Source organism: Gracilinanus agilis, chromosome 1 (assembly GCF_016433145.1).
Source record: "Gracilinanus agilis isolate LMUSP501 chromosome 1, AgileGrace, whole genome shotgun sequence".
Lineage (NCBI taxonomy): Eukaryota > Metazoa > Chordata > Mammalia > Didelphimorphia > Didelphidae > Gracilinanus > Gracilinanus agilis.
Genome location: NC_058130.1, coordinates 248,643,343 through 248,666,779, shown reverse-complemented (window position 1 = coordinate 248,666,779; position 23,437 = coordinate 248,643,343). Strand labels below are relative to the sequence as shown.

General features: G+C 37.3%; 1 protein-coding gene across 1 annotated transcript in view; it reads right to left on the bottom strand.

Moving 5' to 3' along the window:
• Window positions 1–23,437, bottom strand: part of TMEFF1 (transmembrane protein with EGF like and two follistatin like domains 1) — a 140,206-nt gene that overhangs the window by 69,982 nt on the left and 46,787 nt on the right. Inside the window, exons 3-4 of the mRNA XM_044679527.1 lie at window positions 13,828–13,957; window positions 4,503–4,529 (exon numbers count right to left, since the gene is read on the bottom strand). Of these exons, the coding sequence (XP_044535462.1) occupies window positions 4,503–4,529; window positions 13,828–13,957 (157 nt within the window). The remainder of the gene's footprint in view (window positions 1–4,502; window positions 4,530–13,827; window positions 13,958–23,437) is intronic.

Genomic DNA, 23,437 nt, shown 5'->3' with positions numbered 1-23,437 from the left:
GAGGGAATGAAGGAAGGAAGGAAGAAAGAAAGAAAGAAAGAAAGAAAGAAAGAAAGAAAGAAAGAAAGAAAGAAAGAAAGGAAAAAGAAAAAGAGAAAGGAGGGAGGATGGGAGGGAGGAAGGGAGAGAGGGAGTGAAGGAGAGAGGAGTGAAGGAAGGAAGGAAGGAAGGAAGGAAGGAAGGAAGGAAGGAAGGATGGATGGATGGATGGATGGATAAACATACATCTGGGATCTTCATCAACTGTCCTGTACCAAGAATTCTGAACCCCAGACCCTCCCCTCAAAGTGCCCATTTTATAGACTTCAGGGCAACTATGAACTTCAGATAAGAAAAAATTACATCTTTATTTCCACTAATCTCTAAATAAAGTTAGTATCTCCAACAATTACCAATGTAGGCAAGCAATGTTATTCTGAGATTGGGTCTAGAGCAGTGATAGGCAAACTTTTTAAAGAGGGGCCAAAGGAAAGGAAATGCTCATCTGTCAGTCTATTTCTAAGGCAACCCTTTCAAAGTTTCACTGTATTGTATCCTACTCATTGTATTCATCAGATTAGAAATAATGTCGTGCTGCTGGATAGAACATTTCAGGGGGCAGCATCTAGCCCATGGGCCATCGTTTACCCATCACTACTCTAGAGGATTCACCACACAGTCAAAGGAAGTCTTTGACACAAAAAGGTTAAGAGTTCCTGTCCAATATTATCAAAATGCCCTCACCTGTTGGCACTAGTTTGGATTTCAGCTTCTTCCAAATAAACTCATACTTGCCAATCCCTCCTACATATGACCTTGTTGCTCTCTCTCTTTTGCCCTGTCATGAACCTGTATTCCTGCCAGTCCTTAATGTCAACCCCTTCTCTACCAAAACAATGCCCTCCCTTCTTTTAATAACTCTAATCAAAACTTGGCCCTTCCATTAAGCCATATCACACTAACTCTACCCTCATAAATACCTTACCTGCCTGAAGGCTAGAAAATCAACCAGATGACTTCCCTGGTCCTTACCAGCTAGAAGATTCTGCTGTTGATATCTCCATTCATTCTAGCATTCCCTTAGCAATTATGTACAATATAGCTATAATTAATATTGTGTAATTACACAGGTAGAGCCATACTGCACACATTTATGTGTTCTTATAAATACATTTTAAATGTATGTGTCATGTCTTCCTCTTTAAACTGCAAGTTACTTTAGACTAGGGACTGGGTTTTGTTTTTATTGTTTGGTTATTTTAGTTGTGTCTGACTCTTTGTGACCCTATTTGGGGTTTCCTTGGCAAAGATACTGAAGTGGTTTGCTATTTTCTTCTCTAGCTCATTTTACAGATGAGGAAAGTGAGGCAAACAGAGTGAAGTTGCCCAGGGTCACACAGCTAGTAAGTGTCTGAGGCCAGATTTAGATTCAGGAAGATGATTTCTTCCAGTGCTGCTTATTCACTGTGCCTGATACTGATGCTCATTTAAAAGAATAGCACCACATATACCAACCAGAGTCTGAGAAGAGGTATTGGAAAGGTTGTTGTACCAGTCTGGGGATCTTCTATTCTCTTTTTAATGCTCTGAGTTTGTGGGAACAGATTGTTAAAATCCTGAGCTTATTGAGAAAGGCTTTCTGAATTGCATTGGTAAGTGCTCAGTTGAGTCCTTTTAGTGTTCCTTATTCTTTTAAATAAAACGGTTGTATATTCAGTCCCTTTGTTAGACTATGTTTTCAGGGCGGCTGAGGTCCCTTTGAGAGACATGAGATAAAATATAATATTCTCAGAAAGATTCTGGGTGAAGATAAGATAACCAGTGAGAGGGCATTGAGATAACAGTCTCAGCAAAATTAAGTGACCCAGGGGAAAGATGGGTAGCACAGTGGAGTGAGAGCCAAGCCTAAAAATGAGAGGTCCTGGGTTCAGATCTGGTCTCAGGCACTTCCCAGCTGTGTAATCCTGGGCAAGTTACTTAACCCCCCATTGCCTAACCCTTATCACTCTTCTGCCTTGGAACCAATACTTAGTATTGATTCTAAAATGGAAGGCAAGGGTTTTTAAGAAACAAAATAAAATAAAAAATGATTAAGTGACTCAGCCAAGATGTCACATCCATCAGGTTTTAAACCTAGATCTTCTCATTCTAAAACCAGTGAGGATTGGGAGTTTCCCACTAGTGGTGCCAGTGCACAATGTGAATTGTTTGTTTTTCGTTTTTTCATTCTGTCTACTGGTCTGCCTCCTTTTCTAATTAAACATATCCTCAATAGTGCATTCTATGCCCTCTCTCTCACAAGACCATCTTTGCTAATATACTACAGGTCTAATTATGTTGATCCTGCATCTTTCCTTTCCTTTGGGGTTATTTATAATTTTGGTTCTTCTGAGATCATGGTGTTCCATAGTTCACAGCCATATGGCATCAATGAGAAAACACTTATAGATAAATTCAATCCTACAGCAGGATTTTGGTCAGGTTCTCTGTGACTTTCCCTAAATTCAAGTTGTAAGCATAGAAAGGAAGGAAACACCCTCAAAGGTAGAAGATATTTTAACTATATGGAAAACAAAGTATTTAACTGTATAAGCAGGAAGATACAAAGTTGTATAATAGAAGAGGAGGAAAATCCACAGCTATGTAGAGGTTTAAGCCAAGTAGTCATTTTTGATAATAGCTTGATTGACTTCTCACATGATGATGTGGTACCCAGCATTTGGGGGATAAAAGCAGTCTTTGGGAAAGTAGTTCAGCCTCTTCTGAGCTGGTAAAAATCTTCCCCACTCATATGGGTATCTGCCATGAAATCAGTGGCACCCTTTTGTGAGGGAAGAAAAGCAAAGGAAACCAAGTTTGACCACCATTGCTAATGGCTTTCATCATGTATCTTTAATGACTAATATTCCCATCTCTTTTTTTAAAAAACCCTTACCTTCCGTCTTGGAGTCAATACTTCGTATTGGCTCCAAGGCAGAAGAGTGGTAAGGGCTAGGCAATGGGGGTTAAGTGACTTGCCCAGGGTCATACAGCTAGGAAGTGTCTAAGGCCAGATTTGACCCTAGGACCTCCTTTCTCTAGTTCCTATCTCTTTTGATATTATATTAGAATCTCACTGAATCCTGAACCCAAGGCTCCTCAGAGCTAATTCATTTCTCTTTTAGAATGTTATACTTGTAGCTATCTTCCCAAGTGGGTTTATATGTATGAGATATATTAATTATTTCTTAAAATATCTCATGTTTATAAAACACTTTCAACTTTTCACATTATATCTATTATTTCAACTGATTTGTTAGAGCCATTAGCTGCCTCTTAACAGGCTCTCAGGATTCCTTTTATGTTCTTTATGGCAAAAATCTGACTTTCCTCTCAAGAGAGTTTTATTTATAATATTGTTGAAAGAGTCATTACCATAATTTATTATTACTTCCCCAAGTATGATTCCTTAAAGTGAATTTTCTTTAAGCATGCAACTTTTGAGCTTTACCTAGTAACAAATATAGCACTTTGCACACAATGGATGCCCAATAAATGTTGTTAGTTATTGACTGATTACACTTAGCCTAAGGTTATAGTTTTCAATTTTGCTAATGCTGTATAGGCTTGCCCACTCCTCCACCATGGAGCTTTTCTCAGAAACATTTGGCTTCTTTAATCACTGAAAAAAATCAGTTTACTTGTCTGCTAAAATATCTACGAGTCATCTGCTTGAGTTCTCTAATTAAAATCAAGACTCCTCTAGAGTTGATTTTAAATCTTCTCTTTATGCCCAGTTAATGCCAGAGTTCTCCTAATTCTGTGTCATATATTATCTAGCAGTATATTCTTCCTTAATTACCCTTCTCCCACTTTCAGAACTCTTTAACTCTCTGGGGGGGGGGGGGGAACTTTGGCCTAATCAACAAACTTTTTGATTTCAATTCCTGCCAATATAAGAAATACTGAAATCATTCATATGTGGAGAGTACCTAGGATTACAAAATCTTGGAACTGAAGGAGACTTCTATCCTTCTTCCTACAAGAAGTATAGATTTCTCCTTCCCCAATAATAATAATTTACATTTGTATAATATCTTAAAGTTTACAAAGTGATTTTCTTATTGTGACCCTGTGAGGTAAGTAGTGTAAGTACCCACTTTATTAATGAAGAAACTGAGGCCCTGAAAGATTAAGTGATTTCCCCCACGGTCATGCCTTTCAGAAGCATCAGAAACTCTGTTCCATATCTGTTGCTTTAAATACACTGCTCTTTTCTCTATGTCCTGTGGCCTTTACATAGCATTCCCAATAAATAATCATTCTCCCTTCAATTCAAAACCTACAATGTAAGGGAATTCATTCCTAACCAGGTAACTCATTCTACTCTAATTGATAGTTGGGAAGACTCCTTTGAAGATTCTTCATTTCAATGAGATTATGATGAATTATCTTCTTTTCTCACTTTTGGCTTAATAACATTTCTTAAATTAAAAAAAACTTTTATTAAAATAAGACAAATGGAATTGTTATTTGAAACTTACCTCCTTCGCCAGAACCAGAACCATTATCTGAAAAAAAAAACACACACAAATTTTAACATCGTACCTGGAAATACTGCTTTTCCCCCTAAGTTTTTCATCTGTGGTGCTATTTTTCATCTGATGCTATCAAAGAATAAAATGTGACTTATAACCTTGCATTTATTTCCCTGCCTATCAAACTAAATTAGGATGTTCTTCAGTATTATAAAAAAACTTTCTCTTTTTTATTTTTCTTGAATAAAGGTAAATTATAATTATAAAAATTCATTTGAAGGAGCTTAAATTCAATTCCTCTCCAAGCTTAGGAAAGTACAATTAATTTGTTTTTAGGCATGGAAGAAAAGAAGAAAATATTTTTCTTCCTTCTATGTTTGTCATTCAGTCACTTTCAGTAGTATCCCACTTTTCATAAACCTATTTGGGGTTTTCTTAACAAAGATACTAGAATGATTTGCCATTTTCTTCTCCAGCCCATTTTATAGATAAAGAAATTGAGACAAACAGGAATAAGTGGTTTGCCCAAGGTCACATAGCTAGTAAGTGAAGTCAGATTTGAACTCAGGAAGATGGGTCTTCCTGACTCCAGGCCCAGAGTTCTATCCACTGTGCTATCTAGCTGCCCTATCCTTCTATATGCCTCTCATTAAAGGAGCCAATGGCAGAAGGCTGCTGGCCCAAACATGGATGGGTCCCAAGTCTAGGAAAAATGAGAGTTGAGGAAAAGGACAAGGCATTTAGGTCAGAAAATGTACTCCTCCATGACTGAAATATACATGTAATATTTATATATAATAGATGAATTAGTAGCCTTCAAAAAATTATTCCCAAAAGGATATACCATTTGTAATATGCCACTGGTGAGATTAAGGTATCTCCCCTATATATCACAAGGAAGAAGCTTTCATAAAATGTGACCAATATATAATATGCTAAAAACTTGGCAATTACAAGACAGCAACAAAGATAAGGAAATGGAAATGAAAATTGTAATATGTGCAACCAGAAGGGGATAGTAAGCATGAAATCTATTTTATAAAAAGAGAGGATAGTAAAAAAAAAAATGGATTGCTGTTTATAGGGCTGCCCAGCATCTTTCCCAATTTATTAAGTAGTAATATCTCTTAGAGTGGACAAAGGAAGTTCATTAGGCAACCCTGTAGATTAGCAAAAGTACCCATGAACTGCATCTAATTTATTTTATTCTTTCTCCATATTGATTAAGCAAGCCTTGGTCAGCTGATTTGTTTCCCAAGTTAACCAAGCCACCAGGATTAAGCCAGATTTATTTCCTGTCCCCTTCTCTCTATTCAAACAGTTGCCACCACCCTAGTTTAGGCTCTCATAAATAATTGAAATAAACACTTATTATGTACTTACTATATTTTAGGCACTGTGCTAAGTGCTTTTACAAATATTATCTAATTTGATCCACCTTGACAACCCTGGGAGGTAGGTGCTATCACTATCCCCACTTTACAGACATGGAAATTGAGGCAGATGGAGGTTTTTGATTTGCCCAGAATCATACAGCTAGTGAATGTCAGAGGCCAGATTTCAATTCAGGTCAACTCAGATCCAAACCACTTAGCTGCCTTTCATCACCTCTCTCACCTAAACTATAGCAAAAGCCTTTTGTTTTCCCTGTTCCAAGCATCTCTCCACTCTGATCAGTCCTCCCCTCAAATTTCCCTAATGCATAGGTCTGGCTGTGTCATATGACTCCACTCCCTTCCCACCTCCAACAGACACAAGCATTAACCCATTCCATAAACTCTAATGGATCCATACTCTCTCCAAGATCAGATAAAAAAAAGTCCTCTGTCATTTAAAGCTCTTTATAGCCTCCTCCTTTCTGCCTTTCCAGTCTTCTTACACACTCTATGACTCAAGTCCTCCACACTCAGCTACATGAGTCTACTTGCTCTTCTTAGGCACAATACTGCACTTCCTTTCTCAGGACCTTGGTACTGGCTATCCCTCAAGCTTCTCCTTTATCACTTCTGCCTCTTAGTTTCCCTGGTTTCTTTCAAAGACTGAGTTCAAATTCTTTCTTCAGCAGAACTTTCTTGTTCTCCTAGCTGCTAGTTGTTCTTTCATTTTCTTTTTTCCTTTCTGTCTTGGGATCAGTACTTGTATTGGTTACAAGGCAGAAGAGCAGTAAGGGCTAATAAACAAGAGTTAAGTGACTACCCATGGTCACACAGCTAGGAAATGTCTGAGGCCAAAGTTGAACCAAGGACCTCCTGTCTCTATAGCTAGCTCCCAAACCACTGAGCCACCTAGCTACTCCCTCCCCAACCTTCATTTTCAAAGAGGACTAATGACATCATGGGGCAATGTTTTGACTTGTTCATGAATTGGGTTTAAGTGAGGCAGAATTGCATAAAGTTGTCAACCTCACTGTCTCTTCCAGAGTCATTGAAATCCAGTGGCAGGACAAAAGTCAGAATGACTAGTGATGTCCTAGGATACAATGGATGACCTTGGAGTCTTCTATGTCTAACCAAATGCTTAGCAACTCTGACAGTCACTGCTTCAACTGCTTTCATGACTGTTGGAACAAATTGTTCTCATCCACCCATTCCACCAGGGAAGTCTTCACATGCTTGAAGTAGATAACCCCCCTAACTCTGCTAGATTTGAGGCTTGTTGGCTATATCTGATTTAGCCTGACTGCTATTATGCTATAAGAAATGATGAGCAAAAAGATCTCAAAAAACTTGGAAAGACTTAGCTGAATTGATGCAAAGTGAAGTGAGCAGAACCAAGAGAACATTGTACACAATAACAGCAATCTTGTACAATGATTAACTGTGAATGACTTAGCTATTCTCAACAATACGAAGGTCCAAGGCAATTCCAAAGGCTCATAACAAAAAAGAAATTGCTATCCACTTCCAGAGAAAGAACTGATGGAATTTGAATGAAGATTGAAGCATACTATTTTTCATCTTATTTTCTTCATCCACCTTCATTTTATTTACTTAATTTTTAAAAATGTGAATCTTGTTCCACAACATAATCAATGTGGAAATGTTTTCCATAATCACATAAGCATAACCTAGATCAGTGATGGCAAACTTTTTAGAGACCAAGTGCCCAAATTGCAACCCTGACACTACATGTGAGCCCCTCACCTTACCCCAGACAGGGGAGGGAGGAAGTACTCTTCTTGGGTTGCTGGGCAGAGAGACGGGCGATGAGAGAAACGTCCTTACATGGAGAGGTACCCATGGAGAGGGGGAAGGGAGCAGCCCCTTCCAGCATGCTCCAGCACACATGCCATAGGTTCACCAATATGGATCTAGATCAAGTAACTTGCTGCCTTAGAGACGGGAAAGGAGGAGGAAGAATTTGGAATTCAAAATGTTAGAAAATAAATGCTAAAATTGTTTTTACATATAATGGAAAAAAATAAAATATTAATTTTTTAAAAAAGATATATGGGGGCAGCTAGGTGGCTCAGTGGATTGAGGGCCAAACCTAAAGATGGGAGGTCTTAGGGAGGTCAGACACCTCCTGGCTGTGTTATCCTGGAAAAGTCACTTAACCCTCATTATCCAGTCCTTCTGCCTTGGAACTGATACAGATTCTAAGACAGAAGGTATGGGTTTAAAAGAGTTTTTCAAAAAAACATACATAGTTGGGGCATTAGAACTAGTCTAAACCCAGTTGTCCTCAGAGTTCTCTGAGCCCAGCTACTTGGGCAGGTCTGATTGCCCTCATGAATCTATCCTATCTCCATTTAGGCATATATAGACGAGAAAGCTGAAACTAGATAGGTACTATTCCAGGCACACAAAGGATGAGACATGTGAATGAGTGCCAAGGAAACTAGCCTGGAAAGGAACACACATTCACAATATAGGGAGAAGACAGGTCTGACTACAGAGGGCTAAGAGTGAATCAAATATAAGCTTGTTAGTGTCCTCTTATCCTAAGACACTATCTTGGAAATTACTCCCCAGGAAAAGCTGGGAAGCGAGTCAAGAGATGTCTCTGCTGGGTTTCATAAGTTTCATTTCTGTGCTAGGCTTTCACTACAGCAAGGAGGCTGCTGCTGGGTGGGAGAGGCTGGAGCAGTGGGGTGTAGGCAGTGACTCACAAGTGCCCCAGCTGTATCCCTCAGCAAATGAGCCCCTTCTGCTGCAGGGAACAACTGTGCCAGCGCCAAGTCTGTCAGTCAGACATAATGAATCATAACAGAGCTCCACCAATTAATCACTGTATATGTAAATTTAAAAGTGCCCATTAAAGCCTCCCCCCAGAACCCAAGCTGCACTGCTTGCCAGATTAATCTTTTTCATGCGTGATCTGGTCATGTCACCCTTTTGTTAAAATCTTTTGATGGCTCCCTATTGCCTACAGAGTAAAGTCCCAACCCCTTTGTCTCAGCATTCAAAATTCTTCATAATCTCATTACCCTAGCTCTTCAGCTTTATCTCAAATGACTTCATGCTAGGTAATCTACAATTCTATCCCCAAATGAGCTATTTCTCATCCCTGTGCATGCCCTTGGGTTTTCATCCCTCTGTTTCTTTGTTCACTGCATTTTCTTTAGATGGATGAACAAATTGCAATATGTGATTGCAATGGAACATTATTGTGCTACAGGAAATGACTAACAGGATGGACTCAGAAAAACCTTGGGAAGACTTGAATGAACAGATGTAAAATGAAATAAGCAGAAACAGGAAGTCACTGTATACAGTAACAGCAATAGTGAAATGCTGATCAACTATAAAAAGACTATTACTCTGATAAATACAATGATCAAGACAATTCTAAGAGATATGGTATGGTAGAAATTTGAACTCAAATTTATTTTGAAGTTTTAAAAATAAATAAATGAAAATTTCAAAATAACATTCTGTCTACATGGAATAATCTTCTCTATCATCTGCCCCTATTGAAATCCTATCCAAAATTTGAGACCCAGATCAAATGCCACCCCTTCTATGGAGCCTTCCCTGACACTGACAATCAAATCTGATCTATTTTTCCTTGGATTTTGCTTTCCTTGCTAATGATTGCTGAACTATTCCTACCCATATTATGAAAACTGGAACTATAATATAATTCACATAAAGGAGGATGATGAGTGAAAAGTGCATTTCAGGCCTGGGATGAACAGTTTGAGTAGACTATATTGTCATGCTTTCCTGCCCTTCAAAAACAATGTAAAGTTCTGGCAAGCTTCCAAAGGTTTATAAATGTCATCTTCCAAAACAACCTGCTCTATTCAGAGGGAGAGTCTATTTAAATGACATGCTGAGGTACCACTGAGACCAAATATAGCACCATCAATCATTCTTGACAGCACTAGTCTACATCCATGAAGGGTGGCTTTCTGTGAAGCCAATGTAGTTTAACAGGAAAATGATAGTTTGTGGAGCACACTATAGTCCAGAAGCCACCCAGGGAAGCTGCTATGTTGAAATAAGAAACCCACACCAAACTAAAGACATTTAGCAATTCCTAGGCTTTTTAGGTTACCACTGCTGGCTCGTCTTCAGGTTCTCAACCTGATAGAGAGTTACCTAGTGGGACGATGGTTAGAGTGCTGGGCTTGGAATCAGGAACACTTGCGATCAAATCCTACCTCAGACACCTACTAGCTATGTGATCCTGGGAAAGTCATTTAACCTATTTCCCAGCGTTGATGTAAAGATTAAATAAAGTGCTTATTAACATAAATCACAGTAGGTACTATGTAAATACTTGTTCCCTATTCTTCATCACTTTATTAAAAAGCTCAAAAGCTTTTTAGTGGTCCCCTGTAGTGGAAAATTCTAGGAAAGGCTGCATTCTGGAATACTCCAAACCTCAGAAGCTGATCTTTCCACATCAAAAGAATCATCTTTTCCCAGGCTAACTCTTAATGCCTGGACAATGTGCTCTAAAGCTGAATAGAATTATATGATTTGGGAAAGAATATCTCCTTGTAAACAGTATCTGAGGCCTGGGGTTCTTAACCATTTTTTGGGTCACAGTCCCCTTGGATAGTCTGGCAAAGACTATGAAAACCTTCTTAGGATCATGTTTTTAAATGAAGAAAGTAAAATATATAAGATTGCAAAGGAAATGAATTATATTGAAATAAAGAGGTGTTATGTTTCTATCCCAGGTTATGGTTGCTTTGAAATCTGTGCACAGACAGTTTGGGGATAGATGAGCTCCAAATAAAGGACTTAGAGAAAGTCCTATACCAAATCATCCTGAAAAATCATTCACAGAAATCTGAAGCACTTTGCCATTAGTTTCCAAACAAATATGGAGGGCATCTCTCCAGCTGTTTTAATTTTAGGAAAACGTATAACCCCAGGGGCCAGAAGCAATGAGAAGATTCTAGAATACAGGTTGAGAACTGAGAGTTAGACTTCCAAAGTACACCTGCTGACAGAAAATTTGGCTGTCACATAACCTTGTTTAGACATATTGAACAAGAGACAGTGTCTGGCTTGAGTCAGAAAGACTTAAGTTCAAATTCTACCTCAGACATTTACTGTGTGAATCCTATTGAAATCACTCACCCTCTTAAAGCTTGTTTACTTATCTGTAAATTGAGGGAAAGGGAAAGGTAGGGAAGGATGAAGGAAGCTGGCCTCAGTGGCCAATAAAAAGTTATAACTTTAAATCCATGATCCTTTGATCCTAGGGACCCATGGTAGAAGCAAGACTCTGATTACCATAGTTATGGACTATCTCTACTTAAAGGGGGACTCCAACTCTGATAATTTTCTGTATCTTCGCTCCTCTCTCTTTTTCTTTCTTCCTCCCTCCTCTCCTCTCCTCTCCTCTCCTCTCCTCTCCTCTCCTCTTCTCTCTCTCTTCATCTATCTGCCCATCTGTCAATCTGTCTGTGTCTTTCTATCTGCCTTTCTGTCTGTCTGTCTATCTATCTATCTATCTATCTATCTATCTATCTATCTATCTATATCACTTGGAGAAGCTCAGATGAAAATGATATAACTATATCAAGATGTATCAACTACAAGGCATGTAGAGTTATTTAAAATGTGACTTTGGTGGCCATACATTTGACATAAAGTCAAGTAAACATGTAAGGTCTGTGCTCATGTGAAGGACCCAATAGAAAAATTTTCAGGACCACTGCAGTCCCTGTCATATCCCTAGAGATTCTGGTACTCAGTGTTCTATACTTTGTTGCTGATCTGCCTCCATCCCTAAAACAAGACGCCATCTTTATAGTTATGGCGATACTGACTAAGATGTACTATTTGTTTGCCAGTAAGAAACCCATCATTATCACTGCAATGGCCTATTTATTTCTCTGGAATATTTTTCAGTTTTATGGCCTACTGTTCCACTTTTTCTGAAATAAAGGCTCTCAATTTCTCATCGCTGAGCCATACACTACAAAGCTCTACAAGTAAAAATTTACTTCTCTACAGTCAATCTCCCTTTCAATGGGCAACTAATGTAACAACACAATAGAAAGGAGAGACCTTGAATAGATAGGTGATAGCTTTGCAATGAAGCCAAGAGCATTTATAGTTACCCGTAGTGAAAATGTATCCTTCTGCATTTGAATTCAGAGCAAATTTTCCAGCCCAGACTTCAGGATCTGGAACAAAGCTTTGACTTTTGGACCATCTTACCAGTTCTGCCCACCTACCCCCATTTCTATATGCTCCTAGACTTCTATACAAGCTCCCAGTTCTTCAGGATCCTTAAATCTCACCAAGTATTTGACATCATCTCAGCCTCACAAAGATATGGTCATACCCCAAACCATTACCCACAAATGTTCTACTTCCTTAATAGAAAAACCTGGCATTCCTTTTTCTGTAACCTCCTTTCAGTCTATCTCTTTCTTTGCCTCCCCCTTCCTAAAGCATTCTTTGCTTTCCTCATGACCTCCAATTCCTCCATCCCCCAGTGTTTTCTAAGACCACCACCACAGTGAAATCAGAGCAGTGGTAGTGGCCTGAGAAAATACTTTCCATCCTTTCCAATCTGCACCAGATAGTTAACTAATTGAATTCCACACAGTAATCAGCTCATCTAATTCTTCATTCCTTTTTCCTAAAATTATTTATCTCTTGCCAACCCTCAACCCTGGATAAGTCACACCACACATTTCCTCCACTCCTACTCACAAGCTGTTGAACAGAGCTGGAAGAAATTATACAACTGTGCTTATTGAGTATACTACATACAGATTTATGTCCTTCAATTTTAAGCAGGTCATCAGTAAAGCAAGGCCATTGTTTTATTCTGTTTCCCAATTTTGCTCCCTTACAAAGTTATTCCAAATCTCTTCTCCTTAAATTTCCTCCATCTTCCTCTCCCCCAAATCTCTTAGTTGAGGACCCCTCTTAAATTACTGAGAAAACCAAAAACATTTGATATGAGATCCCTCTTCTGCCATTCTCTTTATCTCAAAATCCCTTGGCATCATATCCTATTCTTTTCTCCTTTCTCGAAAACTCTGATAAAAATGTGGAGAAGTGGTTTCCAAAAGAAGTATGAATTATTAGCAATCATTTGGAAGAACACTCCAAATCATCACTAACAAGAGAAATGAAAGTTAAAACAACTCTGAAATTTTTCCTCACACCCAATAAATTGGCAAAAATGATAAAAGATGGAAACAGTCAATGTTGGAGGAGCTGTGAGAAGATGAACACTAATATACTGTCAGTGAAGCTGTGGTTTGATACAAGTTATTCTCAAAGATGATTTGAAATTATAAAAGAAAAGATTAAACTATATCCATTGATCTGGCAAGCCCATTATTGGACATGTAGGTCAAGAAACTAAAAAAGAAAAAAGATCTCATATATACAAAAATATTGATGGTGTGCAAGTTTTTATGGCAGCAAAAACTGCAACTAATGAAGTGAGTAATGTCTGAAAAATAAGTATATCAATGTAATACAACACTACTCTGCCATAAGAAATTAATAATTGGAAGAATTCAAAGAGACATGAGAAGATCTGTATGGCCAGATATAGAGTAGAAAAAGAGGAAACCAGGAGAATAATTTGCAGAAGAACAACACACACAATAAATACTATCATATAAACAAGAACAACACAAAAAAGGAAACAGAATTTAAGTCAAATGCAATTTACCAGAGGATAGGTAATGAAAGGCTTCTGTCTCCTCTCAACAGGGATGAGGAAAGACTATGAAGGTCAAAAAATGGAAGATGAAGACTTGGTTGCTACTCTGGCCAATTGTGCTTGACACTTCTTTATTATAAGAAGAGGTTCTGAGAGTAAGGGAAAGAAGGAGAGGTATATCCTGAAATGATTGTTGATGTAAAAAAATTTTAAATAGTATCATAATACATACCAGAGTAGCATGGTCCTCTTGACACTACTGTTATCTCTTTCTGATGTTTACAAGAAGCTCTTCTGAGGAAGCATTCATTTTGGTAAGTATCTCCATTTGAACCACAGACAGGAATATAATTTGTATGACACTATAAAAATAAAAAATATGTTATCAGAATTAAATACATCATAGTTCATTGCAAAATAATTACATAATGTTATGATAGCTTCCTACCAAAGAATATATTGATATTTTCCATGGTTAAAGCTATTCCATTATTCAAAGATGATATTGCACTAATCACGTCAAGCCTCCAAAACACTATAAAATCTGTTTAGTGAAACCTGTTATTCAAAAGAAACTGGGTAACCAGTCACATAAAAAAAAACCCCAAAGTAGATGAAAAATATGTACTGATGAATAACTCACTTTGACAGGCAATACAGAAAGCTAAAAAAAAAAGCTAGAAAGAGAATTAAATGGGAAGAAATTGGACTGGTTGGCATTTAAGATAATATTCAGTGCTTTCAATGATCCTAATCTTCCTGATACTGGAAAAAACTCTTTTTTAACCCCAATATTCTCCTGATGATGGAGTACCAGTAGTCATAGAACACCAAGATCTCAGAAGAGGTCATTTGAAATTACAGGTGACTACAGTGACAATAAAAAGCTACACAGTTGGTAGAAACAGGCCATATCAATATCAGCAACAATAATGTCCCTAAGAAGTGCTGTAAAAAAGTATCACCAAGTACATATATTACTGGAAAAGGAGGTAGGCTTTCTCAGTAATAAGAGATAGTAGATGATTTGTTTATGTCACACTGGTAAAAAAATAAAAAAGCCAGAGTAAGATCTTCAATGTATTGGGTAGGACACAAATGGAGGATTTAAAGAATGATATGGATGAAAATTACATAGTATTGGGTGTGGAGAGTTTGTTATCTCTTTTATAGAAGGAATAGTCCCACAGAAGATATCATAAATACATACATAAATATCTATAAATTATTAATAATTCAATTATTGGATTATTATTAAATTGTTATTTTAATTACTCACAATCCAATACTAATTCCTGAGAGCTAAATTGTATATGAATAGAATACTAGCCCCAAAGTCAGGTAGATCTGAGCACAAATCTGACCTTTTGCACTCACTAGCTATATGATCCTGGACAAGTCACTTAAAGATTCAATTTCCTCAACTATAAAATGGGGATAAAATAGGACCTACCTCTCAGGGTTGTTGTGAGGATAAAATGAGATCATATTTTTAAAGCCCTTTGTAAATCTTAAATTATATATAAATCTCAGTTATTATTAATAATAATTACTTCATAGGAATATTGGGAAGATTAAATGAGATATGTAAAATCATCAAAAATATAAAGTATATTATTATCATTCATTTATCAATCAACATTTATTATGACACATTTTGTCCTGGCACTATGGGAATATGTCCTTGCCTTCAAAGAGTTTACAATCTGGTTAAAAAAACACAATGTATACACATAACTTGAAGTATATGATAGATGCTAGATGAGTGGTAACAATAATGCTGGAGGAGTACAGACAGAAGGAGAAATCAGAGGGCCTAGATGGGTCAGGAAAGGTTTCATAGAGAAACTAAGACTTAAACTGAATACTTAAAAAATGGGTAAGATTCAAACAGGTACAAGGAACAGGATGTAAGTGAAGGAAACCATAGAAATAAACATTTATATGGAAAGAGAAGAGATCCATTTGACTGGAGTGTAGGATCTATGTAGGGTAGTTAACAGGATTAAAAATTAAAATGGGGGAGAAGCATAGATTGAGAGCCAGGCTTAGAAATGGGAAATTCTGGGTCCACATCTGATCTCAAATCTGACTTCCTAGCTGTGTGACCCTGGGCAAGTCTCTTAACCCCAGTTGCCTAGCCCTTATTGTTCTTCTACCTCGGAACTGATACTTAATATTAATTCTAAGATAGAAAGTAAGAATTTAATTATTTTTTACATATATGTATATATATATATATATATGTTATGTATAATGGATGGACCTGATTTAGGCTGATCTCATGTTAGGTTAGGTTCATACTAATAGGACATTCAATAGTCAACAAAAGATGGTTTATTTAGCTATAGCAAAGAACGAATAGGCCACAAGAATATTGCAGCATTGAACTTGGGTAGGCAGCCCCCATAATCTCTATACTGAAATGCCTCTGATCAGCAGGGCAAGGTGAAGTGACTCATTCAACTCTAGGTCTTTCACATTAATCTAGAGAGACTATGTAGATTGGCCATTTAATGTCTCAATAAGGTAAAGGGTTCAAATTGGGATCTGTGGACTTGTTTTTTAAGCATTTTGATAACCGGATTTCAATTTCATTGGTTTCCTTTGCCATTCTAGGTATTTTATTTTATACATTTAAAAATATGACACTGAGATGGGGTCCACAGATTTCACCAGAATCCCAAAGAGGTCCATGATAGAAAAAAAGTTTAAAACCCCAGCCTTAAGGTGACTCGTAAAACTACATCAATTTAAACAGACCGTACAGAGAAGCTAGATCCTTAAGCCCTGAGGCCAATCAAGACATCATTTCATCAGTGTGGATCCTCCCTCTACCAATGAAGATGACACCCCTTCCATGATTTAATGACTGAGGCCAAAGACTTCATCAGCTGGTGGCCAAACTGATGGGGATGAGTCTTTCTGAATTTAGTCTGGCCCTAGGACTACAGATATATATATAATCTGTCACTACCTTAACAGGACCTGCCTGATGTTTAAAGGAAGTTCTTCTGAGGAAGCATTCATTTTGATAAGTGTCTCCATTTGAGCCCCAGACAGAAATGTAATTTGTACGACAGTATAAAAATAAGTTGTAAGACCTAAATATAGATATTATATTTCATTGTGTTCATTATAATTCATTTTGTTTCTCAATAGAGGAACTCAGTTGTAAGAACTCAACAGAGAAATTATTAATATCATTTTTCTTATAAATATATAAAGTTATGTCATGACTCAAAAAATTACCAGAGTAAATTGAATCAGAAGAGAATGTTTTCTGGAATTTGTACACTCATTCGCACTCATTTCCCAGACAATATCACTACTACCTGTCACCATACTAGCAGAAGGATCACTTCTACTTATATTTATTATAACATCAGGAAGGGGGTTGAGGATGAGGAGGGAAGGAGCTTGGAGGGGGGTCATATTAGGAATTTCCTTGTTTTTCTACTCTTTATTCCTCTAAATCTAACTAGTGATACTTTTTTGACTTCATCTACAGGTTAGGTCCACACACATTCAGAGATCATTTTTTAATTTGGGCAGGAATTACATAAGAAGTTCCATTTCCATATACCTGATTTGTTGCTAATGGCCTGCACCTGCATTTTAACTTTGGTTCCGGACTAGCCCCATGCCCACCCGACTCTCCTAGTCTGAGTTCCTAATCCTCACTGATGATTGTCTTCTATAGATTACTTGTTAACTGACCTTTTCCAAGCTTTATAAATAAATGATCTTGAAGAACAGGATTTAATTTTCTGGACCAAAGCTAATATGCTGAAATAATGGAGTCCTAGTAAGAGACTGAGTAATTTGGGTGAGTTCTAAGAATGCATTTAACAGAAGCCTCAAGTATTTGATTTAAGGTTTTAAATAGAGGTTTAAGTGGGGGAGGGCAGGAAGAAAAATGCACAAATAAAACTATGAATTACAACAGGTTCATCATAGAAATAAAAATATTTAAAGGGATTAAAAATATAACAAAATGGGAGGCAAGTGAAATGAAATAATATTTATAGGCTGGGCTACTGGCCTAATTATAGGAATGACAAGCAGAGATGAATGGCACCTAACAAAGTCTCTTTAAGAATACATATGCCTAATTTGGAACTATGCCCAAAGGGCTTTAAAAGACTGCCTGCCCTTTGATCCAGCCATACTATTGCTGGGTTTCTACTCCAAAGAGATAATAAGGAAAAAGACTTGTACAAAAATATTTATAGCCGCGCTCTTTGTGGTAGCAAAAAAATTGGAAAATGAGAGGATGCCATTCAATTGGGGAATGGCTGAACAAATTGTGGTATCTGTTGGTGATGAAATACTATTGTGCTAAAAGGAATAATGAACTGGAGGAATTCCATGTGAAATGGAACAACCTCCAGGAATGTAAACGGAATAGAACCAGGAGAACCTTATACACAGAGATGAATATACTATGGCACAATCAAATGTAATGGACTTCTCTACTAGCAATGATCCAGGACAATTCTGAGGGACTTATGAGAAAGAACACTATCCACATCCAGAGAAAGAAATGTGAGAGTAGAAACAGAGAAGAAAAACAACTGCTTGATCACGAGTCGATGGGGATATGATTGGCGATGTAGACTCTAAACGATCACCCTAGTACAAATATCAATAATATGAAAATAGGTCATGTAAAACCCAGTGGAATTGAGCATTGGCTATGGGAGGGTGGTGAAAGGAAGGGAGAGAAAGAACATGAATCAGGTAACCATGGAAAAATTTTCTTAATTAATCAATTAAATAAAATTTTTAAAAAGACTATTTATGCCTAGGTACTTGCAAATCTAACTAAAGGGGATCTAAACAGAAAAGTAACTGAAGAGACAAAGTTTCCCATGTGTTTTATCGGTCCAGATACGATAAAGAACGACTATTATGTATGTGATGTGTGTGTGTGGAGAAACAATAACAGATGTCCACTTTCTCAATCTATTCAATTATCATGACCTCCTTCACCATCAGTCTTATAGTAGCCTTTAAAATCTCATTTTAATGTTTATCTGTGCTTTTTATACTACTTGATACATCTAATAAATTTTATACTCCTTCACAGTTCAACACTAAAAGATGGAGAAGTCCATAGGAGATTGCCTAGATCCAGTCTGCAATGGAGGCAATAAGCCAATTAGAGAAAAATAGGTTCAACATTTTTTGTAGAGAGGGATTGTTTGTGCAAGTAATTTATGAAAATACCCCAAAACATACTTTAATTATTTTTGAACGCAGAGAAAAAGTTAAATAAGGAATTGGTCTATGGAAAGAAGAGGATTGGGGTATTTGTATTCAAGCATACCTTTTGGCACTGCTGTTGGCATCTAACTGTCCTTAGATGATTTTCTAATATACACATCCATATCCCTGCTTTCCACAAGGTTCTCTGCTTCTTTTTAGCTGAATTTTGGTAAACTTCTATTATTTACTGTAACAGAGAAAGTTATCCCCTAAAAAACTCAGGCTTCTCTTGGTTGGGCTATGTGATATAGATAAAGGAAGACTGGGAAGCCCAAGCTTAGAACTAAGACCAGGTAAGTTTGACAAGAAGACCAAGTCTGAAAACAATAAGTAGAATAGTCAAGTGGATGCTCTAAACTTAAGATGTACACAAACTACCAAAGAGGAGGAGACTATGTCTGAAATGTGTTAAAAGATTTATTGGCATTGTGAATTCAGAACTTTTAAAGAAATGAACTCTTCTGCAAAAGAAGTTGAAATATATTTTTGGAATTTTGAAATAGTCCATAATAGATTTAGAAAGCATTTTTATAAAAACATATAATATTAATGAAACAGAAATCATTGTCATAAAGCACCTATTGCAACATTATCACTATCTCAACAAAAAAGGAGGAAGAAGATTATTGATAGGAATTCTTAGTGCACTTGGGACCAAAAACTTAAGAGAAATACTTTTAGGACAAGTAGATGTCAGTTTGCTGAGCAATTTTAAAGAAACACAATAGATACAAACCACTGGATTTGGTGAATGTAGATAATAATGATTTAACCTCTGAAAGACCACCTTAAATGCTTAAGATCCAAAAACTGAATCAAGGAACTCTGACTGGTATCCACATGAACTCAAATAACAATATGCTGAGCAAGAAGCTTCAAAACAAAAAATACTGAATCAAGCAGGTTTGTTTGTGGGATGAATGGAGTTAATGACGACAGTTCAACAAGTCAATAAGAATTTATTAAGCTCCTACTGTGTGCCAGGCACTGTGCTGAGTACTGGGGGATACAAAGAAAAGTAAAAGACAGTCCCTACTCTCAAGTAGGACCATGTCATTGCACCCTTGAAATGGCTAAAAAGTTATATCCTTAAGGAGCTAAGACTTAGAGAGCAAAGTAGATTATTCAAGGAAACAGAAACTATAAACATATCACTAAAGGCTGTAAAAATTTAACATCTACTGAATACATGGGCAGCTAAGTGGCACAGTGGATGGAGCACTGCTCTTAAAATCGGGAAGACTCATCTTCTTGAGTTCAAATCTGCCCTTAGGCAGTCATTAGTTGAATGATAAATCCCTTCACCCTGTTTGCCTCAGTCTTTCATCTGTAAAATGAGCTAGAGAAGGGAATGGCAAGCCACTTCTGTATCTTTGCTAAGAAACCCCAAATGGAGTCATGAAGAGTCAGAAATGACTGAAAAAAAATAACTGAATGACATTGAATTCTTAATGATTAGTATAGATTATGCAAAGAAATAGAAACTGTTCCAACACAAGTCTACAAAAACATGAAGATTGCAAAAATTTAGCACCTGCTGAATACCTAGCAAGATATAACCTGGTGATTGGAATTATAGGGGGAGGGAACAAGTATTTATTAGGTGCCAAGCATGGTGTTAAGTGCTTTACTATTAATCTCATTTGAACTCTGCAACAACTCTATGAGATAGGTGCTATTATTATTCCAATTTTACAGTTGAGGAAAATGAGGCACGCAGAAGTTAAGTGATTTGCTTAGCGTCATATACCTAGAATATAAAGCTATATTTAAATTCAGGTCTTCCTGACCTCATGCCTAGGTCCAACCCACTGTACCACCTAGCAGAAGCTTGCTATCTTTCAAAATCTGGTAGTTGACAAACCTCTATACTATAATACAGACTTAAAATACCCTTGAAAACACAACTAATAATCTATACGGAGACTGGACCATTATCCCAGATCAGACTGTTGCCCATAATTACTCCGACATAGCTATTATCCATAAAAATCAAAGAATAACATATTAATAAGTCACAATTTATATTTTAATATGGTGACGCATATTAAAACACACCATCTATGTGCTATAGGAATTGAAAAGTTTTTTTAAATACAGTGACCTAGTAGAAGAGATAAAAATCAAATGGGATTAAGATGGTATACATATTGTGGGACCCAGCAATTGATTCCATTAGATTATAGACCTGCTATTTTGCCATTCTGCTTCCAGCATTAATGCAAAGGCTCTTGGGATACTAGCCATTGCATTCCCAAAGAACTTTAGGAAGGCCCACTAGGCAGAATAATGAAAGCACTATATATCTGTATATCTACCTGTATATCTAAATTACCTATTTATACTTTTTGTTGTTTGGTATTCAGTCATTTTTAGGTAGGTCTCATCTTATTTGGGGTTTTCTTGACAACAACAATAGAGCAGTCTGCTATTTTCTTCTCATTCCATTTTATAGATGATGAAAGTAAGGCAAACTTGCCCAGGGTCACACAGTTATTAAGTGTCTGAGACCAGATTTGAACTCAGGAAGATGAGACTTTCTGACTCCTGCTGTGGCACTCTTGTCCACTGTGCCACCTAATATTTTATCTCTTTTTAAACAGTCTGGAAGTTCTACCGAGTTTGCTTGAGCATGGTAGTTTGTTTTTTAATATGACCCTTAACTGAATGATTAATTTTATTGAATAATCAATATTGTCTTTCCTTTTAATTATCCATCTCATTATTTTATTTTGACTTTCCCATCTTTTGATTATTTCCCCAAGAATATAAAAAGTTTTGCTTTGCCAAACCATTGAGAGGTTCTTGTTAGCCAGACCCTCTTGGAGTTTCTGCAGGAAGTCTCTCCCATATGCCCATATATGTCAATTGAAAAATATATATATATATATATATTCATACACATATATACCTTACTCTGGAGGTTAAGAGTGTTGGCAATCATTTTTGACAGCTCTGGTGCTGTGAACATGGATGCTCTACTTATTACTGTACCCTTGTGTGCAAACTTGGAGAATCTTCCATCACCGACTTCCTTCTAAGTCAAATGGTAGAGATCTCTCCTCCCTCTGTGGAGCCTTGAGCTGCCTATGCTTCCCACTCAGTCCACACAGCAGGACCAAGCAGCATGAGTTGATCAAAGAGGGCTCAGTAGATTGAGAGTCAGGTCTAGAGATAGGAGGTTCTGACTTCAAATTTGGCTTCAGACACTCACTAGCTGAATGACCCTGGCCAAATCACATAAGCCCCATTGTCCAGTCCTTCCTGCTCTTCTGCCTTGGAACCAACACACAGTATTGATTCTAAGACAGAAGGTAAGGATTTAAAAAGACAAACAAATATTTCTATAAGAAGATTCTCACTGAACAGGCAAATGATGTATTTTTTCTCTGTGTCTTAAAAGGAGGTGCTCTGTATGAGATGTTTTAGAGCCTTAATAGCTACTGAACCCAAAGGGGCAGCTACATGGCACAGTAGGCAAGTTGCTGGACTTGGAGGCATTTCTAATGGGTGATGCCAGACAAGTCATTTAACCACTCAGCCTTCGTTTCCTCCATTGTAAAGTGAGGTTCATAATTCTTCCCTATTTCACAAAAGTGTTGTGGGGATCAAACAAAATCACCTGTCTAAGGTGCCACCCAGATGCTGGCTATAATTCTGATATCACTCAGCTAGGAAGGCTGGTCCTTCATCCAGAGACCTTCTCCCTCCCTAGACCTTCACCTTCACATCTCAGGGGTGGTCCTGGTTAAGCTAAACTCCTGGTGTTGGTTACCTGATATGCTGTTGGTTTGGTTTGAAGGGATTTTCCCATTCTGGGGTCATTGCCCAAGCATGGGGTGGTTTCCTTCTAGTCTTGATTAACCAGATTCCTGTATTTACCATGGATCCCATTCCAATAGCTTTTCAGGAAGTCACAAGCTTCTCCTAAACAAGGTTCTGTTGTCTGTTGATTTCTGTTCTGAGGGCTTTGAAAGGTGTTTTTATTTTATTTCAGTTTCCTAGTTGCCAGTTCTGTCTTTGTGTCTATATTTAGTTTGTTAATACCTAGATGGATGTGAGAAATGGATCAGGAGTTTGGAGGTTTATTTATCCCCCTCACACTGTTTGTCCCTAGCTCCCCTGTGAGTCCCCCACCCAATTCAATGGTATCTTTTGTTTTGTGTACGTGTTCTTTGAAATGAAGCTACTGTACCTTAGTGAGCTATGATTGCTTGCCATTTGGATTATATCTGTTGGCTAAGAGTTATAAGAATACAAGGGCAACTAGGTGGCAAATACTTCCTGGCTATGTGAGCCTGAGCAAGTCCCTTAACCCCAGTTGCCAAGCCTTACTGTTCACCTGCCTTAGAACCAATACTCAGTATCAATTCCAAGACAGAAAGCAAAGGTGGTTTTTTTAAAGAGTTATATTAATACATGTATAACCCAGATCTAATCGCCTACCAGAACCAAGAAGGGGAGGAAGGAAAAGGAGGGAGGGAGATAAGTTCAGTTGTATAACTTAGCAAAACTTGTTTGGAAATGTATTGCATGTAATTGGTGTTTATATATATATATATATATATATA